Source organism: Mus caroli, chromosome 8 (genome assembly GCF_900094665.2).
Source record: "Mus caroli chromosome 8, CAROLI_EIJ_v1.1, whole genome shotgun sequence".
Classification (NCBI taxonomy): Eukaryota; Metazoa; Chordata; class Mammalia; order Rodentia; family Muridae; genus Mus; species Mus caroli.
In genome coordinates, this window is record NC_034577.1 from 113,029,191 (window position 1) to 113,047,153 (window position 17,963).

Here is a 17,963-nt window from a genome sequence, read left to right on the forward strand (position 1 = left end):
CTGGCTCTGTCCTTTCTACTCGGGATGCCTCAGTTTCCCTGTCTGGCTCATTAACTGTTGGTAACAGGCTGAAGCTAGTGCCCAGCTCACTGTGGGCTAAGTGGCAGTTTGCAGTTGGGTGTAACACAGCCAGGGTTCAAGTAAGACACAAGGTTCAGGTCAAGTATGTTGAGGTCAACAGAAGATGGAGAAACCTGCAGCTAACCTGAGGAAGACAAGTCCCCTTGCCTTCTCTAGGGACAGAGCTACCAGCTCAGTGTGGGTGTCCCCCCTGTGGTGTCCTCACAGGGGATGGAGGGCAGTGGGCTGGCGGCGCTGTGGGGGCTTGCAGAGCACCTGTCTCAGCTCCAGGGGCCACAGAAGCTCACTGTATCAGGGACATAACCACTTGCAAGCCCTGTCGTTGCCTAGGACTTAGCTGAGTCCTGTATAGGCACAGGGGCAGCATGACTGGGTGGGGACAGGGAATGGGACGGGGTGGGGGTGAGCAGGGAGGGTGGGGGCTGATAAAAGTCAGGGAGTGTTTGGGTCTATGACCCTCAGAGACGTGCAGATAGCTGAATTTCTAGTTTTACCAATAGGGAAGGATGGTATGGGCTACCACCATTTCATTTGCCTGTGGACATAGCTGCCCCACCTGTCTCCTAATAGGGAGGGGGGCGGCAGTACTATGTATGTATGTGACAGGCTCACCTCAGAGTGGCCAAGTTTTCAGGTACCTCTGCTGGGCAGTTCCCAAACTGCTTCAGGATGTCAAGCTAAGGTCCTAGAAGGTTGCCCAGGGCCTCAGCTTTGGAAGCCACCCAGGCTTATACACACCTGTCATCAGAACCCTCTGCTCTTCATAGCTACTCTGTTCAGATAGTGATACCTGGAAACTGATGGCTGGCCCTGAGGACCCGATCAGTACCCAGTCCCTTGGCTAGCATGTGTGACTTGGAAGACAAGACCCAGTAGGGGTTCTAAGACCTCAAGGGTCCCTCTGCCACAGATGCTAGCCTGCAAAGAGAAGTGAACCCTAGTTTCCAAGTCTGACCTGTCGTCTCGGGTGTGTGTGTGTGTGTGTTGTGAGATGACCTGGCATCACTAAACTTCTTGCTGGACCCCTTTCCTCCTGCCCCTCCCCCCAGATGGTGCTCTCAGCACAGTTAGCCTCACCATTAGCCTACTGGTTTCCTCTGGGCCAAACCCCTCCCACCTAGAGGCTTCCAGGAACCCTCTCCCTCTCGTGACCTTAATGTGTCCCTAGCCCCCTGGCTTCCTTCCAGCCTTGTCACCCTCAGGGGTTGGTGAGCAGAGGAATGTATGTACGGCTGTGAGACGTGGGTGGGCTGGGAGGAAAGATGCTTCCTACACAGGGAATTTGGCACAGAACACAGAACACAGTCAGCAGCTTAGAATTCCAATAGCTTTTTAAAAAAACAAAACCAACCCCCCAGAAAACAAAAAGCCTCACAAAACAGCAGACCCCTGTACCCCCCCCCCAAGTCTAATGTAACAGGCTAGCCATTAATACAATAGTAAAAGACATTACAACCACAGCACTATCTCAGGTGGCACAGCAGATGGACCCAGTGTGGTGGGTCAGACACTGACCATTGAAAGGGGCCAGGCAGGGGTGTCCTTCAGGGCAGTGACATGTTAGGATAAAACCAAAATAGAAAGCACTGAGCAAAATGGCGGTGGTCGGAGCTTGATTTGAAAACAAAAACCTACAGATGGAGATCCTCAGGACATCACAAACAGGAATGACAGGGCCTTCTCAGAGAGCCTGGGTCAGCACCATGAATCCCTACCCTTTGAACCCAGGCTGTATCTGGGGACACACCCCAGGATGGAACTGGGTCCCTGCCCTCATTTCCAGGGAAGAGGCCCCAGTTCCCATATCTGGGAGAACCTTCAAGAGGCACTCTGACCTTGACCTCTGCTTCCTCACCCCAATGAAAGGGAAGCCCAGAAGCACAGAGGAGAGGTCAGGGTGGCCAGTGGTAAGCCACCACTGTGTAAGAACTGCATAGTAGCCATTCCAGTAGACACCCCTTCAGGGAGGCCATGGTCTGAGGCAATGGCAGAGGCCAGCAGGGGACGCATATCCTGAAGTCCTTCCAGCAGATCAGCTCCTTCAGTGATGCGCTGGCTGGACCCAACTGTCTCACCCAGAGCACAACGGGAAGGCTGCAGGATGGTCCCACACATGTAGCCAGGGAGCTGGAGTGGTCACACCACACTGGTGGCAGAGAGCAGAGGGGTGCTTGGTGCCTATTTTTCTAAACAATGGCTAAGGGTGGGGTTGGAGGGAGCGGTAGTGACTTTGATAGAATGCTGCTAGCTGTCTCAAGAACAATGGGGGTAGACCAGGTGCGTGGGGGAGGTAGGAGAGCCATGGTGCTGGTCTGGTTCTAGGAGAGGTGGGGCAGGGCGGGGAATGCTGTGCGTGTGAGAGCCAGGGCACTGCTGCATTGTGTGCACAGAGCACACGGCCCTGCAGCCAACAGCTAGGTGCTGTTAGGGTCATGGCTGCAGAGATCTTTCATATGGAGCCAGGACTTCAGGGCTGCGAGAGCTGAGCTCTACATTTTCAACCTAACAAGTGACCCACACAGTAGAGCTCTGTCTCATGAGAAAGGTTGGGGTTCCATCTCTAGGGTCCCAGAAAACTAAAGTCCAAGCTAGCATATGTGTCGTCCATCTGTCAGTCCAAGTCCACAGTGGAACAGGTGATGTGCGAGTCTCAGTAGTTCTTCTGACCTGGTGACAGTGATGCGGTCCCCTTGAGGCACTCTGTGCTACTGAACGACAGCCTTTGGAAAAGAGCTGTGGCCAGCAGTTCCCACAGGGCCGGACCGTGTGGCCACGGCATCTCCTGCTCCTTGCTACCCTGTTTTGTTAAAAAATAATCATCTCGCTAGTGTAAACTTGACCCAAATGCACGCTACAAAAACCAAAAAACAAAAATCACAGGGGAGAAAGCCTGGATGTGGCAGTCCCCAGAAAGTCAGAAAGTCCAGGCCTCAGGTCCCAGCACACCTCACACTGGGTGCTGTGTCTGCATGGACCATGGACGGTCACCTTCTGGGACCAAATCGTACCAGTTTTCTTTCACAGCCACTGTGGACACCTGATGTTTGAGGGACAGTGGATTGTGTTAGGCGGCTGGTGGTGCTCACTGGAGCTGTGGGGCTGACAGGCCTGGCCACCCATCTTCCGAAGGAGAGTTGTCTGGAGCAGGCACAGTGCTCTCTCCGTGCGGCGGCACCCAGGACACGTGACTAAGTCTCCTGAGGTACCACCTGCATCAGCTTCTGGCAGAGCACCGTCACAGAGACTGCGGGGAGAGGGAGGACAGGAGTGAACTCAGGGTGGAGGACCGGGAGTGAGCTCTGCCCGCCTGCTCTCACCAGTCCATTTACCCTTTTGAAATCTCAGGCGATGGGGCTGGACATGATGAACACACGTCCTACGCCAACTGGAAATCAGCCTGAGCTGGGCGCCTCAGATACAACTTTTTCAGGCTCTATGTTGTCAGGCCACCGTGTCTGAGCTAGTTGCCAGCAGCGGGGTTTTTGCCAGTTCGCAGGGCAGCTAGTCACAGAATGCCTGCTAAGACCAGCGAGGGTGGGACCCCAAGTCTACTCCCTGTACCCCCATAACTCTCAATGTTGGCCCACACACTAGTGTGCAAACCCTTGGCTTGCACCATGAAGCCTGAGGCCCAGCATGAATGATTTTCTTGGTTTGTAGGGTACACATAGCAGGACCCACAACCCCTATCCTTGTTGTTCCCGCCCTGACTGGTATGGGCAGTGGCGTGCACACTTACAGATGGCCTGCAGAATCCACTTGGGCTTGTTCTTCCACCAGACACCAAAGAAGTAGACGGGCAGCCCACTGAGGATGATGGCAAAGCCAATGCCACACTCCATGGGTGTCTTCCAGAATGACACGGCAATGAGGAAGAGGCAGGCCAGGATAAAGAACACCGGGAGGGCCAGATTCACCTGGGACACAATGGCAACATGTAGGCCACCAGGATCTCCTGGTGGAGAGTCTCCTCCACATACCCATGGCCTGTGGACACAGTGGATAGCTCCCACCTACTGTCCTGTGGCTGGTGTGTGCCCTTGAGCCATCACCTTCTCTTTCGGGTCTGCCTACCTACACCTCCCTAGACTTTGGGCCTTTGCCTTCAAGTGGTTTAACTGCCTCCAGCCGCCCGCCTTGCCTGTCTTCAACGGTCATGGGCCTGTGGAGGGCAGAAGCCTTATCCTGTTCAACCTCACTCTGACTGAAGTCCACAGTGCTGAGCATCTAAGAACTGGAAACTCACCTGGTATACGTAGGAATGAAAACAGCTAGCCTGCTTTCTCCTGAGACTTCCACAGGGCAGCAGAGGGAGGCTCTGCAGTCCCCACATCAGGCATGGAACCCTGGCTGGAATACCCACCTATGGCCGCCTAGAGAGGGAGTGGCAGGTTGGCCCTTCTGGGAAGAGCCTGGCTACCCACCAGCAAGCAAGGAGCCCTGCCTTCTCAGAGGGCCCTTTGTGGAGATAAATGCTCATCCCAAAGCCACAGCTTGTAACTAGCCCAAGCAGACAGGCTTCTGGCAGAGCAGCCCGAACACTGAATAACCCAACAGACAGAGCTGGGCTCAGGCCAGACTGCTGTCCAGAATCCCAGTCTTAAAAATGGACTCCCACTGTGGGAAAGAGCCTCAGCAGAATAGACTCCAACCATGTGCCTGGGGATGAAGCCCACGGCTATCTGTGAGCTTTCTATGGACCAGCTGTGGGCAGTCTGACTATCCCCATAGCCTGGAGGACTGAGTGGCACAAGCAGCATGGTTGGGGGTCTTCCACTAACTGGCCACCAGGTTCCTTGTGTTATTGGTGGAGACCACCAAGTACAGGCAGGAAGACTGTGGCTGGGTCAGCCGTGTGCCCAAGGAGAACACGCTGGCTAACAGAAGCTGCAGCCCAACAGCCACCATAAGTCAGCTCTCTTGGGACAAGTCTGACACTTGTTCTGACCCCAGCAGATTGCCTCCAATGTACCCTTCATACGGTACTCAAGCAGTAGAGGACAGGTTCTCTTGTTTGCCAAGGAGACATGGAGGCAGGCCAGGCTGGGACCAGACACCGTGCTGGTCCAGGGCTCCTTGGATGCAGCCCTGCCTCTAAGAATGACACCTAGGGACTGAATAGGAACACCACCCAACACTCACCTTGATGGGACGCTCCAGCTCAGGCTTCTTGAAGCGGAGCCACATCATACCGATGATGGCCAAGGCCACACACAGCCAGTTGAAGAAGCTGAAGAAGTTGATGATGGAGAAGATGTCTCTGGAGAAGGCGTACATCAGCGTCATGATACACTGAAACCAAAGACGGAGCCGGGTGAGGCGGGCAGGGCCGTGCTGATGCGGGACGGTGCCAGAGGCCTCCGGACAGCAGACTGCCAGCTCTGCCAGTGTCTGGCTGAGCACATCAGCTGGCTCCTGCTTTAAGGAGTGACTGCTGTGGCTGTGTGTGAGGTCTTGGGATGCAGTGGGACCCAAGAGGCACCTGAAACTTAGCACCTCCTGTGGCCTCCCATGCCAGAAGTGACCAAAATATCCACCAGGGGACCCTTCCGACAAAGCACAGTGTACACTACGCCTCACACCACTATCAAAAGCAAACTCAAAGTGACGCTGACTGTGTTCCCTGAGGAACCCCGAATTCCTCACTATTCAATAAGTGGGAGGCAAAGTGAAGCTGACTGTGTTCCCTGAGGAACCCCGAATTCCTGACTATTCAATAAGTGGGAGGCAAAGTGACGCTGACTGTGGTTCCTGAGGAACCCCGAATTCCTCACTCAATAAGTGGGAGGCAGCAAATGTTTGTTTAGGCTTTCTGGGGTCATGGTGACTATTTTGTTACACAGCAGGGGAGAACACAACAGAAGGGCATGGAGAACAGTGTGGTCCAACTGTGTGCTGAGGCCGTTAACACAGCACAGGCGTGGCAGAGCAAACTGGCATAGCTGGAGCAGACATGCTATCTGAGCAGACGTTCCTGCTGGGAAGGGGTTTCATTTCATCACTGGATGACTGACTGAACTATCTCTTTAGAATCACAATGGGGTTCTGAACTTAAAAATCTGCTCGTGTAGTGCAGTCTGGAGCATCCCGGCAGCCATGTGCACGATACACAGTTCCCAACTACATACTGTGCTGGGCACAGACTCAGGGCCCTGAGTGGTGAGGACAGACCAGGCAGGACTACGTGGTAGACTCACCGTGAACACCAGTGATGGCACAGGTGTCAGCAGCTGTGGGTGGATCATGGAGAGGACAGAAGGCAGGTGGCCCTCCCTGGATCCCACGAAGAACAGTCTGTGGATGGAGCAGTGGAAAATCAGCCCTGGCCCCACCACCCAGACATAGTTGAGAGATACCTGGAGCTAGGGAGGGTTGTCAGCTACACTGGGAGGGGCCTGGCCTTTGCCCCAACACAGGACCTTCAATGTCCTTGACCTATTGTGCTAACAAGGACAGAAACCTGAGGCTGTACCTTACTTCTAGCCCCCCACGATAGGATCTAAACAGCAGAGGGCCAGAACAGTTCCCCTGTTCCTAGGTCATCGAAGCATTGAATACCTGCTGTCTATCACAAATAAACAGACAGCTTTCAAAGCCCGTGAACAGAAGAATTCCGAGACACTGTCAAGCACTCACCTTGAGGACGTGAACAGAGACCCATTGACAGAGCCGAAGCAAGACAAGCCCACAAAGACAGGAATGATCCAGGACATGACACCCAAGTGGTAGTTCCCGAAGTCCTGGATAGACACAACACAGGGTGAGCACTCGACCACAGTGGCACACAGGCAGGCCCTCAAATCTGCCCTGGAGCAGCTTAGTCCATGACTCAGCCCTTAACCCCAGGCTTCTACAATATGCAGCCATCTTGCAGTTAGTGTCTGCACTAAGAGGGAACACACAGCGTCTCACAGTGGGCCATCCCTGAGTCTTATTGTAGGGCACACATAAGGTGCACTGTCCCCTTACTGACAGCTGCTTCCCGTCTGCCAAGAGACTGGTGTGACGGGGACTTATAAACCATGAACTTAGAGGCAACACTTAAATACACAAAAGCAGAAGCACGGTCGCCGCCTTTCCTCTGTGGGCCCCTTTAGTGGACACCAATCATGAGGACCAGATTCCCAGGTAGGGTGAGCCTTGGGCACAGGTCTCGGGGACGGGACAATCTCAGGTTCCTGGGCTGAGGAGAAGCTGATGGGCAGAGCCTTACCACAGCCACAGCTTCAGATGTCAGCATCTGGTTGGTAGAGAGGGTAGTGAAGTAGGCCAGGTTCGTCAGCACATAGACCAGTGTGACAATGGGCAAGGAGATGATGATGGCCAGAGGCAGGTTCCTGAAAGGACGGGCAGAGACACGTCAGTGTGACCAGGACATAGAGCCGGATCCCAGAAGAGGAGCCAGGTTCCTGCCCTTCACAGGTGGCTCCACATCTGGGCCTCACTTTTTGGGCAAATAATGGAGATGTACATGGCCTGACAAGCCCACTGGACTTGGGCAGCAGTGCACGGCTGAAGCACGGCTCACACCACCACCCCTCAAATCCTGAGCATCTTTTTGGTGGCTCTGAGGGCTGAAGAGAGCCAAGACTGCCCAATGTGAGCACCCACGGTCCTACCTGTGAGGTGCATACCCTAGACAAGTCCCCTCCAGCTGGTATCCAGGGCCAAGAGCCACAGCTGCCCCTCTCTGGCCTAGAACCAACCCTATCCCTACAACATCCTTACTGCAGGCCCCTGACACAGCCTTCCACAGAAATAGGCAGAGCTCATCAACAGGCTCTGACAGTGTGTAATTTCTCTCTGTCACCTTAAGACAGAAATGAAATATGTCTGCCATTTCTGTACATACCTGTAGGGGTTGATCATCTCCTCTGTGACAAAATTCAGATAGTTCCTAGAAACCAGACAATAGTATGTCATTATACTGTATACACAGTCTTTAGGGGGGAAAAAACAGTGCGACCAGAACCCTGGGCTGCTCTGGGTGGGTGTGGTGTGTGAATGAGATCAACCCCCTTGGGCTCATAGATCTGCATGCTCAGTCCCCAGCTGGTGAGCCATCAGGGGAGGATTGGGAGGTGTGGCTTTGTTGGATTGGGTGTGGCTTTTGTGCCTCTAGGGTGGGCTTTGAAGTCTCTGCTGCCTGCTTACAGTCAGGATGTGAAGCCCTCAGCAATGGCTTCAGCACCACTAATGCTGGCACACTCCCTGCGTGACAACAATGGAGCAACCCTTGAAACTGCAAGCTCCCACTGGAAAGCTTCCTTTCCTAAGAGTTGCCTTAGTCGTGGCGTCTCTCTACAGCAGCAGCAGCAGCACACTGACTGTGACATAGGGGACAGGAAAATCCTCCCAGGGGCCCTACTGGTGACAGCAGCTAGGCAGTGGCCACCCTTGGGACCAGCTCCTCACTCTGCTGTCCTCTGCCAACTCTATCTGAGGGGAGAATACAGGCCATCCCATTAAACCAAACCACTCTTTGTGGCTTCATCCCAAGTCTCTTTCTATACAGCTGTCCTAAAAGCAGAGGCCAGGCTGGGCACCCTATGGAGAACTGCAGACAGGACCCAGATCTCCCTGCCTGTCTCATAAAGGTCGTGCAGCTCTTCAAGATGTTCTACCTACCCACTTGAATCACCCCTGTATGGTCAGAGCACTGAGATTCTGAGCATATCAGAGGACCATGTGTTCCCAGGCCAAGGGGCTCAGATATTCCAGAACCTACCATCCTCCGTAGGCGAAGAGGCCGCTGTACAACGCCAACACAATGTTCCCCACGTCCAGATTGGTGCCTTCAAAGGACAACTTCTGCTGCAGGTTGGACGCATCACCTGCAATGCATTAAAGAGAACAAAACTGGTTAGAGGACTTGTCACACTACAAGTTCTGGAGTGTTTCTGAAGTAAAATACTGTACCAAACAGAAGCTTAGGATGCAGGCATTTACCACAGCAGACTGAATGTACCCGCCTGGCCATCTGACCTGACCACCCGCCTCCTACACTCCCTGGCCACTTAGAGAATTATGGCCTCCCTAGAAACCCACGAGCTCTCTGCAGACCGAGGACAGGCCCTGGCTGGGAGGAACCGGCTCTAGAGCCTCTTCTGACACAGGGCAGGATGTTTATATGTGGCCTGCAGGTGGTCCCATTAGCTTTCGGCTACACAGAGATTGGCTTGACACCTTGGCCCCTTGATTCAGATCAGACCTGTGTCATCCTACGTGCGTGAGCAAATGCACCCAAGAATGAAGACCGGGTGAAATGACAGAGCCAGGGCACTCGGAGACACCCTGCTTGGAGCAGAGGCCACTTCACACACCCGCTGCTTGCATCTACCACTCAGATGACCACGCAGCCCAGGTTCCAGGTAGTGTTCCTTCTGAGTATTTTCTAGACCAGTGGCTACTGGAGTGGAGTCTTGGGTGTTCTTGGGTGCTAGGACGCCCTTCCTGAGGCTTAGTTACCTTTATCTATGGGGTGGCTCATTTCATTAAGCGTGTAAAAGTCTGCTACTTAAAGATACCAGACTGGAAACCAGATATCTGGGCACCAGCAAGGTGGGTGGCTAATTCTCCACAGACCCAGGTCACCTACCTGTGGGGCTTTTAATTGGTAGGTCTTGTGACTCTGGGCCCTGAAGATGGCTACAGCATTGACACAGTTCACATGACTCAAGACCATGAGGTCAACAGGAGTAAGGCGCCTTGAAACTGGAGGTGCAGTGTGACCAACCCCCAGAGTTCGTGAACTGTTTCCAGTTGGCTATGGAAGCAGCACAGGGCCTGGCCAGGTCTGCCTGACTCATACTCCTGGGTCAAAGTCAACAAAGAACCCTGTAATGGAGGCCTGCACAGAACGTCTTTCAGCCCCATGCCAGGGTCTAAGAAGGAAACCTGGACCAGCAGTTTCACAGCATTCTGCATGTATGGAATGTCCCATGATCATGTTCCAAAGCCTGAGCTACAGATGTCCTGGGCTCCCCACCCACCTCAGGTTAGGCCTGGTCTTCTAAGAAGGGTATTACCCACATGCCCATCTGTCTAGGTCCTGGTCACAAGGGTAGTCAGACACCAGGCTTGTGGTATGCACTGCAGGGCAGCTCAGGACAGGGCACCTTCAGAAGCGCTCTGGTGGAGCCCCCCACAACGCAGGGCACGCCCCTCATTCTCTGCAATGGGATGCTTTGGAATAAGGAGAGCCTTGACGTGCACGGGGCCTAACCCACACGTCTCTGCTCTGGGTAGCACTTCTCTCATAAGTTGGGAAACCAAGGCACAGACCACACCACGGTAGTATATGAGGATCTGCCAGGCTATGGAGGAATCAAAGCTGACTCTCCACCATGCTGTGACCCTCTAAGGGATGGGGATGACTAATGAATACCAGAGACCTGGGATGGTGACCAGAACCCACCCTGAGTCAACAGAGACAGCCTGGAGTCCACAGGGCTCTGTAACTCGACCTCAGTGTAGCCAGAAACAGAACACAAGCTCGGGGCAGCGTGAGCTTTTCCAAGTTAGGAGGAGATACGCTTAGTCCTGAGGCTCGTGTAACACTTCAGTGTTTGCCCTGTGGACAACTTGGATCATGACGTGAGTGCAGCCATCACCCAAGATGATGGTGTGGAGCCAAGTACCTGGCAGAGTAGCACGTCCCGGCTCTGCCTCATATCCTGGAACACCCCTCAAAGAATGGCAGCTGCTGTGACAAGACACCAGCTTGAGAATTTCCGTGGCTCTATTCCCAGAGCACACGAGGCTGGGGCGATCCTTTGGGGACCTTAGTAATGTAGAACACCTCTGGAGAGTGATGCCAGGGTGCACAGAGAAATGATACCCCGGCTGTGAAGTCTAGTGCAGTGGGCAGGATGCCTGCTTTCTGTCCAGCCTGGGGTGTTGGCGGGTTCAATCCTCTCAGCAGGTGGTGCTCTGCCAGGGACTCAGCTTTGGACCAGTACATCCATCTCAAATCCCCACTATCCTGTTCCCACTGTGGATGGAGGTGAGGACTCAAGTCCAGATGTGTGTCAGGGCTTGTGGCATTCAACCTGGGCCACAGCAGAGCTGGGCACACCGTGACTGTGGTCTGTGCTGGACACTGGCCCAGGACTCGTTCCCTGGATCTCTGACTAAATAACTTTGTCTCCATAGGCACCATGGAATGGACAGCAGATTCCCCTGAGCTGTTCCCAGGCTGGACTGACACACAGGTGACCCCACAGTGCCGTCACCCTTTGACAGCAGCTCCACCTTGGTGGCTTAAGGGTTTGAGGGTGTGGCCATACCCACCTGTCTGATCTATACAAGGCAGCTCCCTTGGGCCTTACAGTGTTAATGGCACAGGCTGTTGGGACCAGACAATTCCAGCATGCTATGACCTTTGGAGCACTGCTGCCTTTCCTCTGGGCTTGTATACTGTCTCAGAGCCCCTTCTCCCACTCTGGCCATGTCAGGTGGGGCCTGGTCAGCAGGCCTCCCATTTCTCAGCCATAAAGCACTTCTCTCCACAGGGCTGACAGGACTGCTGTGAGAAGCTATGTATAAGCAGAGACCCCAGCAGGGTGCAGCCCTAAAACCATATATCAGAGTTCTCGGGAGAGCTGGGGTAACTGGGGTGGGAATGCTCACGGAAGATGACTTTAGTGAACAGCATCCCAAAGACACCTGTCATGAAATGGGAACCTGCCCCAGAGGAGAGGAGGCCGCTAAAGCCGAAGTGCCCGGCTTGCCTTCCTGCCCTTCCCTGGCAGGTGCCTGGTGAGGCACACATAAATGCTGAAGGGCAGGCTTGCTGGGAACAAACAAAGATTTGAACTCCTTCCTCCCTACGGGATATGGCCAGTCTTGCAGCCTGACTCAAGAGTACAGAGGCTCTTCAAGGCTGGTGTGTCCTGGAAAAGGCCGGGGCCCAGGGAGCTGGTAAGCAGAAGGAACCTCAGGCATTCTGGTCCTGTGGGGCTGACTGTATTCACCATCCCACACTACCCTACAGCCAACCTCAACCCAGGGGCAGCGCTGTGCTGAGCCGACTTTCTGTCCTCCTACGGGTTCTGGGGCTACAGGCTGCTCAGTTAGCTGTGGGCATGCCAGTTTCCTTCAGACAATTGACCTGGAAAGGCAGCTTCTGCAGGTCAAACACTGCCAGGTGGCACAAGCGTGACTTATGGGCTCCGGACCCAACAAGGATTCTACTCAGACACAGCAAACAGATAAAGTGGCCACAAGAAGATGGAGGCCATGTGGCCTGCTGCTCTGGGGGTTCCAGGAGGGACATTCCTGTAACTGGGGCATAGGGCACTGGTGTGGAGGACTGAGCAAACCTGGCGTACATCTTGAGGAACTGTGTAGACCCCTTAGGCATGATGTACAAGCCAGCCCTAGTATGTCTGAAACTTGAGATGTTACTCCACAATAATCCATACCCTAAGTCCCCCAACTGAATTGAGGCTAGCCTGGGCTACCTCTCCAAAGACAGCTCTAGAGGTAGACAAAGAGTTGACACTCTCCTCCCCTAACATGTCCCCAGGCTTCCCTAGGATGGCAGAGCTATTGCCCTGACTCCAGTATGTCTGCATGTGGACACCGAACCCCTAAGGGTTCTGATAGGGACTTCAGATGAGGCTCTCTCTGATTTAGTGTTCTTGTGTGAGGAGACCCCTGGGGATGACTCCATGCCCAAGGAGAACACAGAAGGAAGGCTGACAGAAGCTCTCAGTCAGCCAGTCCTGCACCTCAACTCAAAGAGTGAGCGCTGATGATCCAGGCCACCTTGCCCGCCATTCCAGATCTTATCTACCAGCGTTTCCCATAAGGCAACGCAGCAAGCAGCCAGACCTCAGCACTCCAGCTCAGCACTGCAACCCTACATTGTGTAATGGTGACAGTGCAACCTAGCCCCCCCACCCCCATGAGCTACAGGATCCAGGACACGACATCTCACCTCTCTGATCCTAGGACACCTCACTAACTGATGAAACGTGGGACAGGCCTAGTCTCTTGAGCCAAGTGTGGGTCATTGTCACCTACTGACAAAGGACATAGCTAACATACAATTGAGGAGTCCACTTGTAGTTGTTGACCCATGAAGCATCCACGGGGGCATATCCTCCTTCCACGATCCCTGGCAAAGCAGGTGACCACTTCTTCAAGCTCAGGCAAATGAAGCCTGCTTCGTATAGTACAGATGGTGTCAGCCATTAAAGCCCTCTCTTGGGCACTGTGGGACACCATCATCTCCAATCCTTACCACCTGCGACAGCCTCAGGATGTCAGTGTATCCTGTTGCTGTGAGTTGCATCCCAAACAGAACCACAACAGAGCTACTTTGTGCTCTCCAATGACCCAAGACAATTAACAGTCACAGGAAAGAACCTTCCAGAATCCACTCCCACGCCTGGCCTTGAGAAAAAGGCCTGGCACCCACTCGTGTTTTGGAACAGTCTGACCTCGAGCCACAGCCGCTTCAGGGTACTGTTGGCAAGGGGCCAATTGACTAGAAAGGGACACAGCAGGTCAGGGGCAGTGGAGTCCCTGCCCAACATGTCTGTTACTTGTCTTTCTTACTTCAGATCTTCTAGGCTCACGGTGGCCAACTCACCCATTCCCACTCAAGTCCAGTCCCAGCTCGTCAGATCTAATGCCAGTCTGGGCACTGTCTGTACTTCTGAAAACACTGGGCTAAATGTGGACACCTCATGAGGTCAGGCTGAGTTCTCTGCAGCCATCTAGGTACCAGGGGCAGCCAAAGCATCTCCTCACCGGGGGAGATGGATGCTTACAAGTGCTTTCGGGGCCTGGGTCAGAGCCTAATCTAGCTGTCTGCAAGTTTATAGATCTGTGGCTAGCTGGCCTATGAGCTCTGGACTCAAGGGCCTGTCTTCTCTCAGCCCATGCGAGGGGACCGGGGGCTGCAGAGATTCTGTGGGAGACTGGCAGGGCAGACTGAGTGATACTCGGATTTCAGCACTCTCCTGATGAGGAAGTAACCTGGCTGGGGCTGGGGAGATGGCTCAGCGGTTCAGATTCCTTTTCCAGAGGTCCTGAGTTCGATTCTCAGCAACTACAAGGTGGCTCACAATCATCTGCATGGGATCCAATAAGAAAAAGAAAATAGCCTGAGGGCTGGGGCGGCCAATGAGAAAGCTGCTCAGAGTCACATAGGAATGGCCACTGTGTTCCCAGACCCACAGAGGTTTTGTTAAAGCAAGCTCACGTGCATGACCAGAGCCAGGGCCTCTGCCTTCAAGGACCTGGAGATCACCACGGTCCTCTAAGGACTCTGTGCCCAATGGGAAATGAGGGTGGGCAAGCGGGAGGGGCCAGCATTCCCACCCTGTGTCCTTCACAAGAAAGAGAGGGCACAGACACCACACCTCCACTCCCACCCCTACCCCCCCCCCAAACACACACACAGGAATTTTGCTGCCACTGCATAGAGTCCTGGAGCTCAGAAAGGAACTGCTGGGGGTGTGGGGCGTGCTTATGCATTCAGGCCCGACAAAAGCTCTGCTGTCCCCACTCTGCTTGTTTTCACTAACAGCAAGTTCTGGGGCTTGATCTTCACCACATCTCAGCACGGCAGCCAAATATGGTTCCTTGTCCACACTCCTACCTCCAGCTCTCCCTGTGCCTGGCAGTGTGAGAGCTGTGAGCACAGCATATGACCCCTTCTGCCCAGAAGACAGGTCTGGACCACTCCCTGCAGCATCCAGAAGACAGGTCTGGACCACTCCCTGCAGCATCCAGGTGATGCTCAGCTCCACAGCTTCCCCGGCAGCTGGCCAGCACCTCTGTGTGTAAGGCCTGGTCTCCCAGAGCATCTGGAAAGGTGCTAGATGGAGCCCTCTAAAACTCTAGGAGGTGAGCAGCAAAGGCCTTGGCCCACTCTGCTGCTGGACTCCATGTGGGCAGTTCACAAGCCCATGGATATCCCTGACAGACATTCTTTTCTTTTTTTTTGTTGTTTTTGTTTGTTTGTTTGTTTCGAGACAGGGTTTCTCTGTGTATCCCTGGCTGTCCTGGAACTCACTCTGTAGACCAGGCTGGTCTCAAAAAGATCCACCTGCCTCTGCTTCCCTCCTCTGCTGGGATTAAAAGTGTGTGCCACCACTGCCCAGCTCCTGCTAGATATTCTTGAAGGCCCAGGCCCAGCTGTGGAAGCGCCACCCAGGCCATGTTCCAGGATTTCCATTACCTCAAGCACAGTAGCAAATGACTCCAGTCACACAGAAACACTGTACACTCAGAAACACTGTACACACAGAAACACTGTCTACACAGGCGGATAAGGCCACAGGGAGGATGCAGAGTTTTTTGCAGACAGTGCCACCCCTGCAGGAGGGCAGGTCCCACACCTCAGGCTTCCTCAAGCACTGTGCATCCTTGTTCCTAGGCTGCCTCAAGTCTGTGGAGTGAGGCTCCACACAGGAGGGAAGGCAGAGGGACAACTAGACTGTATCACAGATAGACAGTGGACAACCACCCCATTCATATCCACTCAGTCCAGTCAGGAGGCCTTAGCATGGTGGAAAGAGTGGCATGTAAGGAAGACAGCAGCTGCTGCCCCGTGGGAGGTAAGGTCACAGTCTCCTGTACCTAGGCATTTGGAACTTATCATACACACAGAAAGGTCAGAAAGGGAGGCAGGCCTCAGCCAAACCCAACTCTACGTTGGGACTGCTCTCATCCATGAACCAGAGATTAAGGTCCCTGCTATCTCTGCCCAGGGCAACACCAGGACCACGGGCTTCCTCTGCAGCTCTTGGTAACTGATGCTGGGCACAGGCTGCTGCTGTCTTCTGCCTTAGCCTAAGTAGTACCCTAAGCTCTCTGCAGGGGCAGCGGCACTACACACAACTCTCAGCCTGCTCCTATCCATTCTTCATTTAGGCCATTACAGGAACTGAGATAAGTGCAAAGGAGGAATAGCAAACAGGGGGCCTGGGCTGGACCTGAGCTGCAGAGGCTCCGCTTCAATGCAGCCCGTAAAGGGTGGACAACAGCCATGACTGTGCTTGTGTGTATTAGGATTGCAAGCTGCTGTCAGAGCATCACCCAGGGCCTGGGGATCACACAGACACACACTTTGTATGTGCATGGCTCCCTTTCCCTTTCCCTGATCCCGCAGCCTCACAAGACAGCCAGAGAGAGAGACTCAGAGGTCCAGATGACCTCCCCAAATGCATATAATGTGTGGTCAAAGTCCAGGCGGTTTGAACCAGCTGCTCCTCATGCCGGGAGGGGTCCGAGTGTCGGGGTGACAAGAAACCTCCTTGCTTTTCTACCTTTGGACATCATGCTTAAATTAAAACAGGGCTCCTGACCCCCAGGCCTGATCCCTGTGCTAGTACTGGACAGATAGCCACTGGGCCCTCATCTGGAGACAGATACTCTGAGGGTTGGTTACTATCCTCCTGAAGTGACCCCACTCCTGAAAGCATTCACGTGTCGTTGAAGCCACATTGAAGCCAAATTCCCACTGTCTGCCAACCCCTGGACACACACACAGGCATGAGAATCACGACTAGCCAAGAAATTTCTGGACAAGAACCAGAGGCCTAAGAACTTCATACTTACCTCAGAATGGTCAGTCCTGGGAGAGCACCTCACACAAGGGAAATGCTGTCCACAAAGCAGAGAGAGGGGTACTGTGGTGGGTGAGGCCCTGTCAGACCCCCAACTTCCTGCACAGATGGACAGACACTTGGGACTCCCCAGAGACCTGCGCACTAGCTCGGAACAAGGCTTTTGTATAGGCACTCTCTCTGGCATTCAGCTTTCTCTGGAGCCAACTCAATGTCTGAGGCGAGGGCGCAGGCAGTCTTCCCCACAGCAGAAGGTACCACACCCAACGGGCTCACCTTGTCCCATGTCCTTCCCCATCTGGATGAAGCCGAGCAAAATGATGAGGGCCAGGGCCAGCAGCTTGGCAGCCGCGAAGGCGTCCTGCACACGGGTCGCAGCCTTCACGCTGTAGCAGTTCACAGCTGTGAGGAGCACTGTGGGGAAGGACAGAGAGAGCACAGCATGAGTCCCCGCAGGGCAGGCAATCCAGTCCTGGGTCCAGGTCCCGGGTCGGAGCACAGAGAAGGTCAGGTGCTGGCTGGGATCCCACAGAGGCAAAGCCCTGCCTGCCTCCTCGTGGGCTCTGACTTTCTGAGACTTGTTTTGATAAAGCTAGCTGGTTCTCTGGGGCCAGGGTCAAAGGTTAGAAACATCAATTCTTCAAAGAGCCTGATCCTGGCAGCCCTGGGTAGCCTGTGGCAACCTTTTTTTTTTTTTTTAAATAGATAGGGTTTTACTATGTAGACCAGGCTGGGCTCAAACTCAAGCTCCTCCTGTCAAAGCCTTCTGAGTGCCAGGAGGACAAGCCTGTGTCACCAGGCCCAGTTCCTTTTACCTGGCCTTGTGAGACAGGGTTCCACTCTGTAGCCCCATTGGCACTGAACTCAGCTTCCTGAGTGCTAGGATTAGACATGTGCCACCATGCATGGCTAAGGCTTCATGTCTCAGCAGTCTCTGCCTCCGTAGAGACTCCCCACATCAGAACCCCTTCATCTGCTGTTGCCTGTGTGTATCCACTCTGTAGAAGTGCAGACTCAAGTGAAATTCAAGCAGCCTGGGGGATGGCCCCTAATCCTGGGACAGCAAGCGCTAGGGTCAAGCACAGCATTGCTAACAGTAAGGTGACCTCTCCTCAAAGACAACCTTTCCCAGGCTTGGTGAAAGCAGGGGAGGCACCTTGTCTGTGTGAATCTGATAAGCTGAGAGGGGAACAATGGGGCAAGGTGGGCACCGGCTGCAGGTGGGAACCGAGGGGAACAGGTGCTCTCACATGCGGCTGCAGGTGGGAACCGAGGGGAACAGGTGCTCTCACATGC

General features: G+C 54.0%; 1 protein-coding gene and 1 pseudogene across 2 annotated transcripts in view; both read right to left on the bottom strand.

The window, feature by feature from the left end:
- Positions 1-1,394: 1,394 nt before the first annotated feature.
- Positions 1,395-2,482, bottom strand: LOC110299836 (annotated as a pseudogene). The gene has a single exon (XR_002378524.2). The product of XR_002378524.2 is annotated as an uncharacterized LOC110299836 (transcript).
- Slc7a5 (solute carrier family 7 member 5) overlaps positions 1,395-17,963 on the bottom strand; it is a 28,259-nt gene continuing 11,690 nt past the window's right edge. Inside the window, exons 2-10 of the mRNA XM_021169725.1 lie at positions 16,944-17,081; positions 8,810-8,915; positions 7,934-7,978; positions 7,295-7,418; positions 6,718-6,821; positions 6,279-6,375; positions 5,224-5,373; positions 3,821-3,998; positions 1,395-3,325 (exon numbers count right to left, since the gene is read on the bottom strand). Of these exons, the coding sequence (XP_021025384.1) occupies positions 3,270-3,325; positions 3,821-3,998; positions 5,224-5,373; positions 6,279-6,375; positions 6,718-6,821; positions 7,295-7,418; positions 7,934-7,978; positions 8,810-8,915; positions 16,944-17,081 (998 nt within the window). The 3' untranslated portion in view covers positions 1,395-3,269. The remainder of the gene's footprint in view (positions 3,326-3,820; positions 3,999-5,223; positions 5,374-6,278; positions 6,376-6,717; positions 6,822-7,294; positions 7,419-7,933; positions 7,979-8,809; positions 8,916-16,943; positions 17,082-17,963) is intronic.